This window comes from Canis lupus, chromosome 10, assembly GCF_011100685.1.
Source record: "Canis lupus familiaris isolate Mischka breed German Shepherd chromosome 10, alternate assembly UU_Cfam_GSD_1.0, whole genome shotgun sequence".
Lineage (NCBI taxonomy): Eukaryota > Metazoa > Chordata > Mammalia > Carnivora > Canidae > Canis > Canis lupus.
This window is the reverse complement of record NC_049231.1, coordinates 62,162,790-62,181,396: the sequence shown is the minus strand read 5'-3', so window position 1 is coordinate 62,181,396 and position 18,607 is coordinate 62,162,790. Positions and strand designations below refer to the sequence as shown.

The following is an 18,607-nucleotide window of genomic DNA, read 5'->3' as shown; positions in this document are numbered from 1 at the left end:
CACCCCAAAGAGAAACCTTTAAAAGTCACTCTCCCTCCTGTTTGTTCCCAATCCTCCTAGACCTATTCTTCTATCTTTATAGATTTGCCTATTCTGGCTATTTCATATAAATGGAATTTACCTCAGTCCTTTTTATTGCCAAGTAATATTCCACATTAATGGATATACTATCTTTTGTTTATCCATTCTTCGGTTTATAAACACGTGGTTGTCTCCTTGACTATTAGGAGAATGCTATGAATATGTTTGTACAATTTTTTTAGAAAAGATTTATTTACTTAAGAGAGAGAGAGAAACAATGTGTGGGAACAGAGCACAGGGAAAGGGAGAGAAGCAGACTCCCATTAAGCATGGAGCCCAAAGCAGGGCTTGATCCCATGACCAAGAGATCATGACCTATGCTAAAACCAAGAGTCAGATACTTAACTGAGCCACCCAGGTGCCCCATCTGTGTACAGATTTTTGTGTGGACCTATGCTTACTTCTCTGAGATACTCTTTAAACTGCAATTTAATTTTAAAATTCAGTTCCTCGGGTGTACATTTCAAGTGCTCAATGGCCACATGGTTACTTTTGGATAGCACAGATATGAGATATTTCCATCATCACAAAAATTTTATTGGAGAGTGCAAATTTAGAGTATGTAAAACCTGGTGCCAAAAGTACAGCACTACTTAACTGTAGCTACAAATAATAGAAAATGTACTATGTCAGCTTAGGATTGGGCCTTTTATGAACCATATCCTATGTATATATGTAAATCAGTTCCAGACTTTATTAGAAAAGTGTTATTAGGTTAAAAATAAAAAAAACTTGAGGGGTGCCTGTGTGGCTCAGTTAGTTAAGCATCTGCCTTCGGCTCAGGTCATGATCTCAGGATCCTAGGATCAAGCCCTGCATCAAGCTCTGTTCAGTGGGCAGTTTGCTCACTGCACACTCTCTCTCAAATAAATAAAATCTTAAAAAAAAAAAAAAAAAAAAGCATTAAGTTGAAACTATCACTGTAGGCTCTTCATTTAATAAATTTCCAAATATCTACTATAAACTACACACTGCTGGTAATGGGGAGACAAAGATGAAAAAGATGGTCCTGCCCACAGAGAATAAGAACAACAATTAGGGTTTTATTCTTCCAGTTCTAACTCAGAAATTCTGACCGCCTGCCTAAAACCAAAGATAGGAAGTCAGGAGTTTTAAAAGTTTCAATCAAGGAAGGAGGAGGTAGTCACACATCAGAGCACCATAACCACTGTACCTGAAAAAGAAACAGGATTCTCCAAAATCTACTAGACTTCAATCCCCAACAGTATCAACAGGCTCAGGAGTTTCCCTATGTGTTTCTATCATTAGCAACTGAAAATTGTAATTTTATAATGCAAGCATAAAAGATGTGGGATACTTACGTTTTGCCCATAATTTGACTGCTCTTAGAGTGAGTCTAAAAGTTTCTTTATTTGGCACTAAATGCAAAATTTCATCAGTAACTCTACATCCTGAAAAAGATAAAAACATTCATTTTTTTCATTATGCAAAAAAATCCAGTGAATTGAGACACCCTTCTAATTTCAAATGCTAAAATTATCAAAGATAATAAAATGAGGGAGTTTATTTTCTCTATGTATTTGAAATTTAGCGCATACAGAAGAAATCGCTTCACTTTTAAAGATTCAAAAAGGGCATGGGTAATGTAATTCAATATTAAAATAAGAGATGGATCTGAGTATCTTTAGCTGTCTTCACCATTTGTCTTTACTGTGAATCAAATATCCAAACTTATAAAACTGTTATTGTTCTAACATAAACCTTATTTCACAAATACTGTAATTTACTATTGCACTCGGAAAGTACAACAAAAATGCAGTGATTAAACAAAAGATGTATAAGCCAGTGGTTCTCAAAGTGCAGTCTGTGGGCCATTAGGAATTATTAGATTAACTTATTTTTCTTTCTAAAGTTTATCAAACCTATTTTTACAACAATAGGCTTTGCCTCTTTACTGTGTTGACATCTGCACTACTGGTGCAAAAGCAGTGGTGGGTACAACTGCTTGTACCAAAGCTGTAGCAACAAAACTAGTAAACAATTACCTTCACCACCATACATATGCAGTTAGAAAACAGAGAAGAAACCCAAGAAACCTGTGCAATGTCTAAACAAGTTTAAGGAAAGCGGAACTACCTGCTTTTTAAGGAACACCAGTTTTACTTAGAAGAATCCTAAAAAACGAACAAAGTGAGTCCCACACTTCAGGGAAAACAAATGACAAAACTTGTTACCAATAATAAAATTTGAGCGATCAAGTAAAAATTAGCATTTTGGACAACTAAAGCTGCTACTGTGAGCTGACAGCCTTTCAATATTTAAAGACTTTTCTGATGAGACTGGTGGTGATCTCAATGAACGTGATTTTTTTGGATATTTTATAATGAAATGTATGTTAATATTTTGAAGATCCAAATAACTTTGCGAACCAGTAATTTTCAAATAACCAAGGCATGATAGTATAAAATCATGTATGGGTAAGACATCCATTCAAAGAATAAGACAGACCAATAGATTGTAATGTAAAAAGTTAACTAATATGGTTTTAGATTCAATATTCAAATTAATATTTAAAAAATCAATTTTACTCACCAATAAAAAGGAACAAACTACGGATATATGCTACAAACATGGATGAACCTCACAAACACTATGCTAAGTCAAAGAAGCCAGACACAAAATACCATATACTATATGATCCCATTTGTATAAAATGTCCAGAAAAGGCAAATTTATAGACAGAAAGTAGAATAGTGGTTGCTCAGGACTGGGGGTTGGAAAGGAGAATGACTGTAAATGTGCAAGAGGGATCTTTTGAAGATGATGAAAATGTTCTAAAACTTGGATTCTGGCATACACCTCTGAATATAGTAAAGACTACAGAATTGTATACCTAAAAAGGAAGAATTTTATGACATGTAATTATACCTCAATAAAGTTTTTGAAAAGAAAACAGATACTGTCACTGGTCAAGTTTTGGTGTCATATCAAAGAAGATCTACAATTTTCTGAAAAGGTGGTTAAAATTCTCCACCTTTTTCCAATTACATATCTTTAAGAGGCCAGATTCTTCCTATGCTTCAATCAAAACATTTTAAGAAATTCATTAAAAAAGCAGATAGGAGAATCTAGCTGTCTTCTATTAAGTCAAATATTAATGAGATTTGCAAAAATGAAAAAAAAAAGCCAGTCTCACACAAAAAAGTATTTATATTCACTCAGAATGGGTTTATTATTTTGAAATGAGTATCTTAAAATTTTCTGGTTTTACTTCTAATATAGTCAATATTGACAGATATAACCCACATAAATGGAAGATCTTTGGGGTCCTCAGTAAATTTTTAGAGTGCAAAGGGGTCCTGAGACCATTAAGTCTGCGCATTACTACAAACACCGTTTCAAATAAATGTATCTTTTAAAATGCCTAAATATGGTTAGATTACCTATATATAGAAAATTACATCATTTTTAACTGAGTTAATTCAATCTCTTAAAAAGGCCATTAATAGTTCTGCAAAAAAAGATCTCTTTGTCTAATGGTTTTCAAGCAGATATCTGAGATTTCTTTTTAGAAGCTTACCATTTAGGCTGCGAATACACCTTATATCAAGGCTTCTCAGTCGAGAGTCGTCTCTTAGATCTAAATTATCTGATATGGTTTGTATTGCCAATCTTGCAAAGACTAGATCAATCTTTGGAAAGATGCAAAAAAAGAGAAAAATATTACTTTTTCTCCTTCTGGTCCATTCTCCCCCTCCCCACTCCCCCAACCTCAAAAGTACAAAAGTTCTAATTATTAGTTTGGGAAGTTCTACCAAAACTTCAAAAAGCCTATGTAGGCAATTTCACATTGGAAAATCACCACAAAGTTTTGTGAGGGTAATTAAATTTGCAAATCAAGGGAAAGCATTTTAATTTTAGCATATATGCCAAGCATTAAAAAAAAAATCAAACTCTTATGAAAGAATTTCTAGATAATGATGGCAGATCCAACACACATTTACATTCACTCCCTCTTGAAACCCCAATAAGATATCAGCAAAATTTTATTTTGTTTTTTATTTAATTTTGTTTTTAAAGGCATAACCCATGAGGACAAAGGGAATAAAAGGAGACAACAGCAAAAGCTATGGAAGCAGATGGATAAGTGGTAACAGACTCAGCCGATTTAAGAAAATAGAGATAAAAAATATTGTATCCAGGAAAGGATAGGAGGCTATAAATAAATACATATGTAAATAGAAAGGAACACTTAGAAAATAAAAAAGTTATTCTTACAAATTAAAAATATGACAGCAGAAATGGAAAACAATAGGAAGCTTGGAAGATGAGAAAACCTCAAAAAGCAGAACATAAAGATGTGGCAGTCCAATATACAGGAGGAAAAAAAAAAATCAAGGCAGGAAATCCAGTAGAATTCAATACAATTTCCAAGAACGGAAGGACAGGAACTTCCAAAGTAGAGGAGGACTACTTACTGACTGCCTAGCATATTTGATTGAAAGATATATACCAACGTACATTACCATGAATCTTACAACTATGAAGCCCAGGAAAAAAAAAATCATATTAACTGTCCAAAGAGACACAACAGGTCACAAAGAATGAGCAATCAAAATGGCAACACACTTTTCAACACAGCATGGAAAGTAGAAGACAATGAAGTAAGGCCTTCAAAATTCTGAAATCTATTATTTCCTACCTAGAACTCTATACTCAGCCAAACTAGTAGTTTGGTGTGAGAACAAAATAAAGACATTTTTAAACATGGAGGATCTCAAAAATATGTTCTCTTTCTCAGGAAGCTAGTGGATAAGGGCCACTAAAATGACAGTAAGTCATAAAAAAAGAGAACTCTAGAGAGAAGCAAAAGGAAATCCCAGGATGATAAAGAAAGATGCCAGGATGCCAGCTGTATATCATTCATGGAGAACAACCGGTACGGCAGTATGGAATTGAACAGGTGAGAAGACTCAGATGTTTTTTTAAGATGATAATGACAGAACACCTGAGAAATCTAAATCTATTTAGAGAAGATTCAGACAGCTGAATCTACAGAGACTGACTTTGAATTAGTGTTAAGTTTAAAAACCAAGCAGACAAATGCAAAACAACTCCCAAGAAACCAAATGCCACAAAGAACTATAATCTAGTACACTTTGTGCTCAGTTTTGAACATCACTTATAAAATAAACACTGAATATTGCTCCAATCAACATAATAATAACACAATTATTTTAGATTATAGGAATGAAGAGTGTATATAAAAATCATGGGGGTAGGGATGGAAGCTGGTCCATTTTCCACAATGAGAAGTCAATAGATATAGGAGAAAGGTGAGGAATTAAAAAAAAAATATTTGGTTCTTTAAAATATGTCTTTGTCCGTCTGATTAAAAAAAAAAAAAAAAAAAAACTGAAAAAAGCCTTATGTATTAAATATCAGTTGCAAAGTCAGAAAAATATTTAACACTTACTTCAATTCCATCAAATTCAAATTTTATAACAGGTACAAAGGCATCTTCTACAGCCTACAAAAGAAGACAATAATTAGGACACAAAAGTAATCCTTTAACGGTATAATCCTTTTCTCTAGCCCTTCTGCCAATAATGTGAATACTTTTGCTAAAAGGTGAAAATATTGTTGGTCTCACATTCCAAGTAAGTACTTCTACTCTGTGATTGTGTTATTTAAGATACAGAAAATGTCATGATAGTACTTATATTCATCAGAAACTGACAGGCAGAACTACTACCATCTGGGTACCTACTATTTGTTGAGATTAAATTGAAAACTGATTATAAAGAGCACTAGTATTGCAAATTAAAATATAATCAGAGCTCATGATTAATCTAAAATATACAATAAATATAATTTGGATTTAGTAGAAAGGATGTATTTCTGAGCTTTCCTTAATCCTCCAACCTAACAAATTCTGAATCTCTTTCTCCATTCCCAGATACCCAAATAATGCAGATACTTTCAACTTCAGCCTATCCTTGCACTTCAGACGGTATTAAAGCTATCTGTCTGTTTAGTTCCCCTAATCCCTCCCTCCCATAAACTATGTCTTGTTCACTATCCTATTTCTGGGACTAAGGACAGTATAATAACAGCCATCATTTGATATGCATCAACCACTTATCAGATAATATAGTCAATTATATCACTGATCCTCAGAAAAACCTTATAAAAAATTATCACTATATCTCCACCTTACGGCTTTGAGGAAACCAGGCTCAAAGACAATAATAGATAACTAAAAATCTAAGAGTTAGTATGTGGTAGATTCTAGATTCAAACTCAGGTCTGTATAAAGCCCATGTTCTTAACCATCTGTTATTTTAATAAGATATAGCAAGTTCTTAAATATTTCAATAATCATAAGCCCTAGCTTTTGTTAATGATTTAAAAATATTAAATACCAGAGGATACTTACTCTTAAGTTTCTAATGCCATCTTGATGTTTCAATTTTTCAAAAAAAGACTGAAAAAAATCAGATCTCTCCACATGTCTTGGAGCTACACAAAGTGCATCAATGTCAGCTCCTGCAAATCAAATTACTTCTAATTAAGAAGAGTACATTAAGTATGTATTATATTTTTCTTAAAGTATATACAAACATGTAGGTAAATGTTAACAATGATTAGCTCTGAATAGTGATATAATAATATGGGTATTTTTTCTCCTGTACTTCTACTAATTATAATTAACAAATAAGAGCTTGTACAACACAGAAAAGCAGTTACCTTTGGTGTGTACTCCAAGCCGATAGGAGCCAAATGTGAAAATTTTACCACCAACAGTAGCCACAACAGAAGGTGGGAGATTCTAAAATTAAATTAAATTAAATGAAATCAAATTAAACAAATGGCATTCATTTGTTCAAATTATTCAGCATAAAAATTGCCCAAATACTACTGATTTATACCATTTTTGTCAACTTTGGGAAATTGAGATTTCTGAAAGTACTTCAGAGCTCTTTGGGCTGCAGTTTGAAGTATTGAAAAGTATTCAGGAGGAAGACAAAACAAATTCATGCCTACTATACAAGGACACATCTCTCTCTTAAGAGAAACATTTTTTATCACTTGATCCTGCTTGTCCCCTTTCAAATGCCTATCTTTGGCTCCATCATTCTGAAGTCACTAAGGAACTCTTAACTACCAAACTAATGCACTTTCAGTTCTTTATAGTATCATATACTTAACTCATTGCATTTTCCCTTTAGTTTTTGTAACAAATATGCTTAATTTCTTGATTCTAGCACTGTATCCATTCTGCAAGAAAGTGTTCATTCTTGATATGACCTTTTTATAAGAGGTAATCTAACATCTTTAATGATTTTTTTTAGACTGTACCAGAAGTATAAGGCTACTCCTCCGCCTTTCTCTGGAGCCAGTTCTAACTTCCCATCAGGTATTTTCATTCAGACATTCTGATCCACTTCATTACCCATGCCTGAAACAAAATATTCTTCCTATGATAAACCAGGTATCCCTTCTGATTTCTCTCTTTCTGTTCCTCATTTTCCTTAATGCCTATACCTACAGTTATTATTCTTCTTGGCTTACTAATTCTTAGTTTATATCCTTCATATGTCACCTCCTTTCTATTCAACTACTATACCCTTTAATTCTAGGCTTTAATAGAATCTTAAGCTACCTTCTTGACCTTAGTCTATTTTTTTTTTCTAGTTCTTGTTGTACAAAATTCACTTGATATTCTTACTCTATTATATAACTCTTTTACTCAAAACTTGCTAATGCATTCTTTTCTGACTACTGAGGTAAGGATTCTTGGATCCTGGGAATCTCCACAATATGCTCTTATGGATCTTTTTTGCCTTGTCTCCTGATTTTCCCTTTTGAAGCTCCAACTGCCAACACATTACATAATCCAATCTCCTTTCCACTGCACTTGCCATTCTCCCTGCCTCATATGCCTGTCCATAAGTATGGCTCTCTGGGTACCTCATATGCTTGTCCATAAGTATGGCTCTCTGGGTATCACCTATTTTTTCAAAGTTCAAGTTCCACCTTTTTTATTTTTTTTTATTTTTTTATTTTTTTAAATTTTTTTTTTAATTTTTATTTATTTATGATAGTCACACACAGATAGAGAGAGAGGCAGAGACACAGGCAGAGGGAGAAGCAGGCTCCATGCACCGGGAGCCCGACGTGGGATTCGATCCCGGGTCTCCAGGATCGCGCCCTGGGCCAAAGGCAGGCGCCAAACCGCTGCGCCACCCAGGGATCCCCCACCTTTTTTATTAAGCCTTCTCCGATGATCCCCCCTTCCATAACAAGGTCTTTTCCCTCTGTATTCCACTGCTATTATCTTTAACCTCTTTTATACTACATTTATTTATCTTTTTTCCCTGAATATATGTCCCGTCTCTTTAACTATATTTAAATTCCTTGAAAATGAGAGCTTTGTCCACTATTTCTCTTATTTTTTTTTATAATGGCCAGTGCAAGTTTCAAAGAATAATATCCTTTGATCAACTGGAAATTATCTGTGTAACAGCATATTATATTACTTCTTCTATTTAATGGGTGTTAATGTTTAAGACCACCATACATAATTTTAGAGCTACAAACAAGTCAGTAAATATACTGATTAATATGAATCCAAATGAAAGATAGGACCTTTTAGCTTACCTTCCTACTTTATGAGTTTACTTTCCTACTTTGAAAAGCAAGATTCTTAAATGATTATGAGAAAGTGATACAATGAATCAAAGTAAAATATTTTCATCACAAATCACAGTATTTAACTAAAATGATGTTTGGGTTCTAGATGGTTTATAGCTTAAATATCCCAATTGTGTGGAATAATCACATGATCTTTTTTTAAAATTTTTTATTTATTTATGATAGAGAGAGAGAGAGAGAGAGAGAGGCAGAGACACAGGCAGAGGGAGAAGCAGGCTCCATGCACGGGGAGCCCGACGTGGGATTCGATCCCGGGTCTCCAGGATCGCGCCCCAGGCCAAAGGCAGGTGCTAAACCGCTGCGCCACCCAGGGATCCCAATCACATGATCTTTGATCTAACTCAAATCCTTCTGATATTTTCCAAACTAAAATATGCATAAATAAAAGGGATAATTGAAGAAAATGAAAAAAAAAAGACACTTTATCCACACAGAAGATGTCAAAGCCAATTAAAAAATTTTTTATAATTAGATATTTTATTCATTTTGTTTAAAAAAATAAAGCCAAATTATGGCAAATCCTTAATTTTTATGTCTAGAAATTAAATGTAAGCCAGTGATTGCTTTTCACAGATTAAAGTACTGACGTGAGTAAAATGGCAGAAAAAGCAATTTAATAAAAACAAACCAAACAAACCACCTTTTGTCCTTCAAACAGAATAAATGCAAAGAAACCGTGAAGAAAATTAGTACATCTCTCAACAAATTAATATAGCCTCTTTCATGAATAACAACATTCAATTTATCTCAAATGCATTCTAGAATAGAGATGGAAACAAAGACCCTGGCACAACCAAGATAGTTGACATAAAGACCATATATACTAAGTCATAAAGCTTGTTACTAAGATTTTAAAATAATTCTAGCAAATTGAGTATTTGGTTTGCACACCTGTAACAATTATGGGTTGATTAGAGAGGGACAACAGATTCTTTTAACATTTATTTAATGCCTGAGCTCTGTCCTGAGATTATGCAGGTGACCAAGACAGGTCTTTTTCTCACAGAGCTGATCACTAAGTAGCAGAAAAACAAACATGATTTTTTTTTGTTGTTGTTATGCATGACTAAGCTCAGAATTCAACTTATCTGAAAATCTCAACTACAGATAACCCTACTGAGAGCTCAGAAATGAGTCACATAGCTGTTTGGCAGCAAAAGTAAACAACATAAAAACCACTTATTTAAACTCGATGACTGCAGATTTAGCAGAGTCCCTCATGACTTTATTCTGAGTCCATTGTTTAAAAGACCCAATATTAAACATGTACCTTAGGTACAGAAAGAAATACTAAAACTTGCAAAAGAAAGAATTCTAACAGGTGTTTATCTAATTTCTAAATCCAGGCAGATTAAGGAGCAGAAAGAGTTTACAAAGAGACACACTGACTGCTGTGAGATAGTAACTTTCAACTGACCGTTGTTAAGGAAAAGATGGGAAAACTATAAAAATTATAAAAACCAAACGAAAACTTAAAATACAATACTTTGGGCCACTCAGTGAAGGGGCCAATAGTATCATCCAGATACACATACCCCACTTCAGTTTAGTACAGCCAATAAGATAATATTCAGTGATGATTCTCAAATGAAAGAAAATTCAATTACATTCAAAATAAGAAAGCAGGCCCAACGTTGCCTGATCTGATATTTCACAAGATGTCTGAAATCTGGCTTTTAAAGTAAAATCCCTTGATATTTAAATTTTGGTCCACTATGTGTAATTCAAACAGGAAATCTATGTAGAATTGTAGCTAGATGCTGCTGTAAATTCTCATTTATTTCATTATCATTATTTAGGGACTCAACTGTCTAGATCAATTCATCACCAATATCTCAAAAAGCTTATTTCAGATTATTCTCAATTCCTCCAAGTTATTACCAGTACTAATGATCAGGACACAATGAAACTGAATTCAATGTAGAGTCTTACCTTACTCTCACTGACATCAGAAATCCATTCTTTTACTAAATTGTTCAATTTGCCAAGAACAACAAGCCTATAATAAAAAATAACATGCTTTAGATTAAAACCGAGAAAACCTCAAAACAGTATTAAAAAAAGTAGTTAAACATATAGGCAGGGACGCCTGGGTGGCTCAGTGGTTGAGTGTGTCTGCCTTCAGTTCGGGGTGTGATCTGGAGTCCCGGGAGCGAGTCCCACATCCGGCTCCCTGCAGGGAGCCTGCTTCTCCCTCTGCCGATGTCTCTGCTTCTGTGTGTCTCTCATGAATAAATAAATAAAATCTTTTAAACCAAAAACAACAACAACAAAAAACCCATATAAGCAGAACCTTTAAGTTGATGCCAGAGTAAAAGCACATTTATACCTGAGCTAATGCTGTCACATCTGTTGATACATGGCACATGTCTTTGGCACTCTTAAGTCCCTAAGACTTCCAAAGAAATGATAAATGTGATGATAGTATTTTGGTCTTTGAGCTATTCTCAAAATTTAAAAAACCTAATAAAAAATCAAAATTACCTTCGATAAGTCTATGGAGCCTAAATGAACTGTCAACTTTCTTTGCCTTACTATGGAATAAAAATCAATTCAACATGGTGATAGAGGTTAGCATTCTCTCACTGACAGTCATAGATCGTTGGATAATTAAAATGGGTAAATTAAATATTGGTTAATTTATATGAAACATTACTTAATAACAGCAATTTGATATTAAACCAAACTTTCGACCAATAGCATATCCAAATCCACATTGAAGGGGAAAAAACAAAAGAGAGAAGTAGAGTTTAGACATCTCAAAAATAACATGTGAAAAATGGAATTCCTGAGATGTCCAAACTTGATTCTCCCTCAGCCTTTTCTGGGTTTTGAGGTGCTAAGATCCAAAACCTTGGCATCATCCTTAACCTCTCTCTCTCATACACATTCCAGTCATTAAACAACCCTACCTTTTAAAATGTATCAAGAATTCTACTACTTCTTATCACCTCCACTATCACCCCCCTTAGTTTAACCCACCATCCTTTCCTCCCTGGGTTCTTACAGAACAGCCTCTTAACCAGTTTCCTAACTTGTGCCCTAGATCCCTCTTTAGACTATTCTCAATATAGCAACCAAAGTGACTGTGTTAAAACATCAGTAAACCAGCTCAATCTTCTGCTCGAAAACCTTATGGCTTCCAATTTCACTTGGAAGGCCAAAACTTATATTGACTTAGAAGGTCCTAAGTGACCTAGCTCTCCAAGCAATTTCCCACCTCACATTCTATAAGCCTATATTCACCTGCTTACTACTCACTCTGCTTTGGACACCAGGTTACCTTACTATGTATTCCTTATTAAATATACATTCCCACCTCAAACCTTCTGCCTAGAATGTTCTTCCCTCAAATATCTACATAGTTCCCTCTCTCACTTTCAAATTTTCCCTCAAATGTCAATAAGGCCTTCCTGACAACCTCCACTTCTAGCTTCATTTTTTTCAGCAGCATCTCTCATCTGTAACATTGTCTTTATTTCACTTATTTGGCTAATTGTTAGTCTCTTTCCCGAAGTTCCACCTAAAATGTAAGTTCTAGCAGGGCCAAAATTTCTCTTCATTTTGTAATTTTTGTATCCCTACGCAGGGTCATGATAGGTACTTGATATATATTTGCAGAATTAATGATTAAATAATATACTGCAAAATATATTGCAATTTTAAATGGCATACCTGTGGTTCAATTCTTCCTCATCTTCAAACACTCCAAATGGTTTCATGGCATCAATTAATTTCTGTGTATAAATATGATCAATTTCTTTAGGACATGCCAAACTAATTGGAGAAGTGATTCCATAATGCTTTTGTTGACGCTGGCTGTCCAGCATGGTGTTTCTGTTCAAGAAAAATGAAAAAGAAAAAAATTAAAGTATAATATCATAGTGATACACTGAATCTCTCAATCCACTCACTATTATTAACTACCTTAAAAGTTTACTTAGTACTAACAGTTTGGACAGGCACTTTATTTTTAAGGGGGAAAGGGGGTATTTTGTGTTTATTTTGATGAACGGCTATTCATACTGCCTCCAGCTTTCTTGGTTAGGATGTCTTTTCAAGCCAAAAGCAGCATGTGTTGGCACCAGGACAACTGTGCCAGCACCACTTAGCTCAAATGCAAAAACCCTGAATGGGAGCTGGGCCAGGGCCACCTCCACTACACCCTGTGAACTTAAGTCAAGTACCATCTATATTCATTCTTTGAAAAGCAGTCAGCCACTTGAAAGAAATCTCTAAGAACAATGTTTCTTCCCCCCTCAGGAAAGAAACAAAAACATCCCATTAAAAGGTCCTTGTGAGATATCCTGGCTTTTAAAAAGAAATCACAACTAGATTTGCCCTTGAGGAACCGACAGTAACATCCTTTGTTAAAAATGTGAATTTTACGGTCCTAAATTTTGTGACTCTAGTTAATTGTTCTCTTCATTTAGATTAGTAATCAGACCATTTTTACACTAAATAATTATCGAATTCTTTACACTTTTATAGACAGAATACAACCCAACCTCCAAAAGCTATCCTAGCTATCAGGAAATTATAGTCTTGAATAAAGTACAACTGAATTCCTCAGTTTGGATTTCAATAATTTCAAAAGAAATTTTGGGACCAATATGGGTGGGTAAAACTTTATTCTGCTAACAAAGTAAAGTAAAAATAAATATATACAATAACCAACTAACCCTCCCATCTATCTTCATCATTTGATTCTAAGGCCCATTAACAGTAAGAATGTAATCTCAAAATATAAAAGAACAGTTTTTTAAATGAATAAATTAGCCTTGTAAACAATAACACAAAAATACAGTAGTGATTGTTTTTGAATTTTAATTGGTCAAAACACTGATTTATCACTATTAAGTTCTTATAGGAAGGCATGCTCTTTAGCTAAAGATTTCATTAGGTAGATAGGGAGCATCAAATGAAAGATAAAATAGCCTATATATCATCTGAAATAATTCAAAGAAACAAAAGAGAAACACCAATACCAGCGACTTTAATTTCTTTCTGGTATTAATTTTTCTGTGGAACAAACATAATTTCAATTAGTTATTTCAAATAACTTCTTTTTAAAGATTTAGCTTTTTACCTCTAAGAGAGCTAGAGAGGTATTTTGGTATTGTCTAAGTGTGTTTAAATGTATATGGTAAACGGATGGGACAGGCTGAACATACATGATCATTCAATTAATTTCAACAATAACCCTAAGAGGTAGATACTGAGTAAGTGCCATTTTACAGGTAAGACCCGAGATCCAAGAGATAGGAAGAGCCAGAATCTGAACTCCAATACCCAAGATCTTTCCACCACTCCATTCTCCCTTCAACAAATACCTCTGTTCTGACACTGTCATCTTGGGTCCTCATTTCTTATCTATATGCTGAAAAATTGGCTATTAAGGTCCCTACTAGCACTAAAATTCCAATCTACGGTTCTGAATCTCCCTCATCTGGAGAGGGAGGAGGGGGAAAAAAAAAAGTACGCAAAAGAATTCCACATTCCCTTCAACTCATCAATTTCACTTATAACTAAACACCCTACAAGGAAACATGTACAAGACTGTTCACTACCACAGGGTCACATTAGACACTCAGGAAATAACCTCAAAGAGTCACTGACTGGAAAAGGACTAAACTAGGGTGTATTCCCTACGCTGGAATACAGGAGTTAATATGAATTAATGGGACTTGAAAATATTAATATGGACAAAGTTCAAAGATACTATGTTGCACTAAAGAAGTTGCAAAATGACAAGTAGGACACTAGTCACACAAAGCTTAAAAACAGGTAAAACAATGCCAGTTATTATGTATGGACACTTACAGATGTTGTAATAGCATTTAAAAAAAAAAAAACAAACCACGCAGCCTTAAACATCAAATTCAGGATTGTGAGGAAGTCTGGGGGAGGGGGGCGAACAGAACAAGGAGGTAGGAGAATCCTTCAGACATTATCTGTAATGCATGATTTCTTTTAAATAAAGATATGTATGTGTGTACACACACACGCACACACGCGTGCGCCCCCCTCCACCAAAACAAAACAAAACAAAACAAAAACAAAAACACGAAATTCTTCTATGCTTTGGGAGAGATGGATGGAGAGTACACACATGATGCTTTGGCTTATTCTCTGCGTTTTCCTGTTTAAAATTATTTCCAAAACGTTAGGAGCTACAACAACATCTTGCCAAGCACCGACACCCTTCCTGACTTATCAAAGTGTGAGCAGGAGGTACATGCGGAACGGTGGATGTATACGGTGGGGTAGGTGGGGGAGGGCGGAAACATCATTGCCTTTATTTAAAAAAAAAAAAAGAAGAAGAAGAAGAAAGAAAGAAAGAAAGAAAAAAAAAAAAAAAAAAGCATGGGTTGGGATAGGTCATTCACTCCTGAAGACCAGGAGACAGCCGGTCGGGAGGGAGGAGGGGGAGGGAGGCAGGGGGATGGTATTTGCGCCAATGCAGACAGGAGAGGAGACGGGCTCAGACAGTGCTGGGGGCAGAGGAGTGACCGACAATTTCTCCCCACGGACACTCGCGCCTCTGCCGCCGCTCCCTTGTCTGGGGGTGTGTGGGGGGGCGGGGAGCCCTCGGAGGCGGGACAGGCCGGGGGGAGAGGGGGGCTCGGGAGTCCCCGAGCCCGGGTGCAGGGGTGTCCAGGTGAGCCGCCGGGTGCAGGGGAGGTGCCCTTGCCGACCAGGGCGCCAGGGGCAGGGAACGGACACCGGGTCCCGGGCCCACCACCCCAGCCCACCCCTCTCCGCCTCTCCCCCAACCGCCGCCCCCCACCACCACTTACGCAGACATCTCTTTCATCGCTTCCTGCGTCTCCCCCTCACCGGCCAGTATCTTTCCCTCTGGAGTCAAGTTCTTGCTCTTCCCTTCTCCTCCTGCCGACTTCCCTCCGGGTCGCTTGTAGCTCGCTGCTCGCTCACTTTCTCACTTACTACGGCCGAGGCATCCAACCGAGTAGTGAAAACACCACAAAACCGGCTCTATTTATGACAATACAGCGCGGCCGACGCCAATATGGCGCCGCTTCCCAGCCTGCCCCTCGCCCGCCGTGGCCCCGCCCCCCGGAGGCCTGGCCCCGCCCCCGGCCCCGCCCCCTCCTCCGTGGGGTCCCGGGAGGCTTCGGTGGCCCCGCCCACAGGGGGGCGGGGCGCAGGCTCCTGGCTGCAAAAGCCGCTCGGAAGGAGAGTTCTGTCCCCTTCTTTGTCCATGGGACTGTCGATGCGGGCAAACCACTTGGAAGATAATTTGGAACATATTTTCCTAGTTTCGCTGATGAAAGGCTGTATTTTTAAAAAGATCGCTGCCTTGCCTTGCAAATACTAGTTGAACTCTGCCGTTATCCTACATCTTTTAATTAGTCATCATCATACGTAATCAATCCGCTCGTGGAGGAGGTTTGGTCGTCAGAGGGTCACACCGAGGAACGTGTGACTTTACAATTATCTCAGGGAAAAGCAGGCTTGCAAAGTGGAGGCTAATCTGTTCACTGCATCTCTACCTCCCCCTGGTTTATGACATTCGGGCAGTTGGGGTAGGGGGTTGAAAGGAGAATCGCTTAGCAGTTTGCAATAGGAGGAAAAATCCAAGAAATAGCTTAATACGCTAAATCATTCCGAGGAAAAGGAGAAGCTACTTTTCCTCGGAATGTGACTCAGAGTCATAGGAAATAGAGGCGATTACTTATAAAATTATTCATTCATTCAAAAATATTTGTTGGAAACCAAGCAGTGTTAGGCATCAGTGGCTTAATGGTGCATAAAACCAGATGTATTCTTTAACCTTGATGAAGTTTAGAGTTTAGTGAGGAAACAGTCAAATATAAGTGATATTTTTCTGTGGTAGAACTAAAAGCACCTACTGTGTGTCAGGCACTAGAGATGCTTAATTCCTCCCCTTCGGAGTTCACAGTCTAGTGGAGGAGGACAAACAGGTACAGAGATCACTGAAATATAGGTGGGGCCAGGGGATTCAGGGAGGATTAACGAGAGCTACCTCTTGGAAGATGGATCTAAAGGTTTGATTAGATTTAGGTAAAATGGCATCAGGCTGTAAGTCACATTATGAAGCTCTGGTTATCCCATCACTGGTGCTATTAAGATTGATCACTGGGTTTATATATTGGCAGTCATCTTGGAACTAATTAGTAATCTGTGGGGTGATAACTTTGGCACTAGGTGGATATCTAGCTGTCTATCAACCTTTCACTTAATGGTTTCAGCATCTGTTGATATTCTTGGTTCAATTATTTCCTTAGGCGTTGCAAATTGTGATTTTTTTTCCTATTCTGTCTACATTTATAGCTGGCATTTTTCTGGAAAGAAAAGCTTTTCTTCATTGAGACTATTAGATTATTCTGCAATACGATTCTTACAGCAAAGGAAAAATATTCCTTTCCCTTTCAGAGTTAAGAACTTGATATAATGACCACTTTAAAAGAAGTTCTCATTTATTTGCTCACTTATTTCATTCCTCTTATTTTTTTGAGTATCATATGGACTCATTTTTCTAATATAGTTAGCATGCTTCAATTACAATCATGGTTCTTTTAATGCTAAAATTGTTCCAACTTTGGCCAGTGGGTTTCTCTGTCAAGCTGGTTCCTCTGCTAGTATTAAATTTTTTTTGAAGATTTCATTTATTTATTCATAAGAGACATGGGAGAGAGAGAGAGAGAGAGAGAGAGGCAGAGACACAGGCAGAGGGAAAAGCAGGCTCCATTCAGGAAGCCAGATGTGAGACTTGATTCCCGGGACTCCATCCCAGGACTCCAGGATCACACCCCAGGCCGAAGGCAGGCGCCAAACCACTGAGCCACTCAGGGATCCCCTAAAATTTTTTTAAATCAATATGATAAGTTGGAAAGTGTTGTTTCTTTGTTTCTTTGCAGTTTTAACTGACATATCCTTGATAAGTGGTATTTCACCAGCCCTTTATATTTCTCACTCAATGGATTCATATGTTTTGTCCATTTTCCTTGGGGTATAACGGTATTTACACCAATGATCAAGACTCACCCCTACAGATGAAATGTTCTCAGGGCTTACTGCCTGTCTTTTTCAGCTGCAACCTCCCTCTGTTTGAGTTTTTCCTCCTGATTGTCTCTTGGTCTAGAATGAGTCTTGAAATAGCTTATTCAGAAAGGAGGTACATTTTCCTTGTTCTGGCATATTTGAAAACATGTCCTTCAAAGTTTGGTAGATGGTGCTTCATTGTTACCTGATGAGTCTTAAACACTTGTAAAATTCTTATTTTTGAAGTTTAAAAATTCTGTCCAAATAGGCCTTTGTATGACAGTCTTTTCCCTAGAATGTGTCTAGAACATAATAAACATTAAAAAAAATTTCTGAGTACTTTATAAAAGATTAGATTAAGTCCTTTTTTTTTCTTTAAAAACTGCTTCTGTTCCATCCATCAATCAGCTCTTTTTTTGTTTGTTTGTTCAGGTAAACAGAATTGCAACTTGGGAGAATGTTAAAATGTCCATGCAAGTAATTCAGGGGGGGGGGGAATCTTTATTTTATTTTTAAAGATTTTATTTATTTGAGAGAGTATCATATGGACATGCTGTCTCCAGAGCATGAGCAGGGGGAGGGCCAGAGGAAGAAGCAGCTTCCCTCGGAGCAGTGAGCTGGATGTAGGGCTCAATCCAAGGACCCTGGGATCAATCCAAGAACCCTGGGAACCTGAGCTGATCAGCTTAACCGACTGAGCTACCCAGGTGCCCCCCAAAAAACCCATCTTTAAAAGTTATCATTTTAAACATATATAGAACAAGTAGGGCATATCTGTCTTGCTCACCAGCTCATCTTCGGAACTTAACATAAGTATTTA

At 36.6% G+C, this 18,607-nt stretch overlaps 1 protein-coding gene across 1 annotated transcript in view; it reads right to left on the bottom strand.

Annotated features, from left to right (window-relative positions):
• The window catches only part of PAPOLG (poly(A) polymerase gamma), a 30,077-nt gene extending 14,268 nt beyond the window's left edge, over positions 1-15,809 (bottom strand). Inside the window, exons 1-8 of the mRNA XM_038551335.1 lie at positions 15,561-15,809; positions 12,436-12,597; positions 10,693-10,759; positions 6,793-6,874; positions 6,482-6,591; positions 5,519-5,572; positions 3,623-3,734; positions 1,404-1,493 (exon numbers count right to left, since the gene is read on the bottom strand). Coding sequence (XP_038407263.1) covers positions 1,404-1,493; positions 3,623-3,734; positions 5,519-5,572; positions 6,482-6,591; positions 6,793-6,874; positions 10,693-10,759; positions 12,436-12,597; positions 15,561-15,577 — 694 coding nt within the window. The 5' untranslated portion in view covers positions 15,578-15,809. The remainder of the gene's footprint in view (positions 1-1,403; positions 1,494-3,622; positions 3,735-5,518; positions 5,573-6,481; positions 6,592-6,792; positions 6,875-10,692; positions 10,760-12,435; positions 12,598-15,560) is intronic.
• Positions 15,810-18,607: the final 2,798 nt, after the last annotated feature.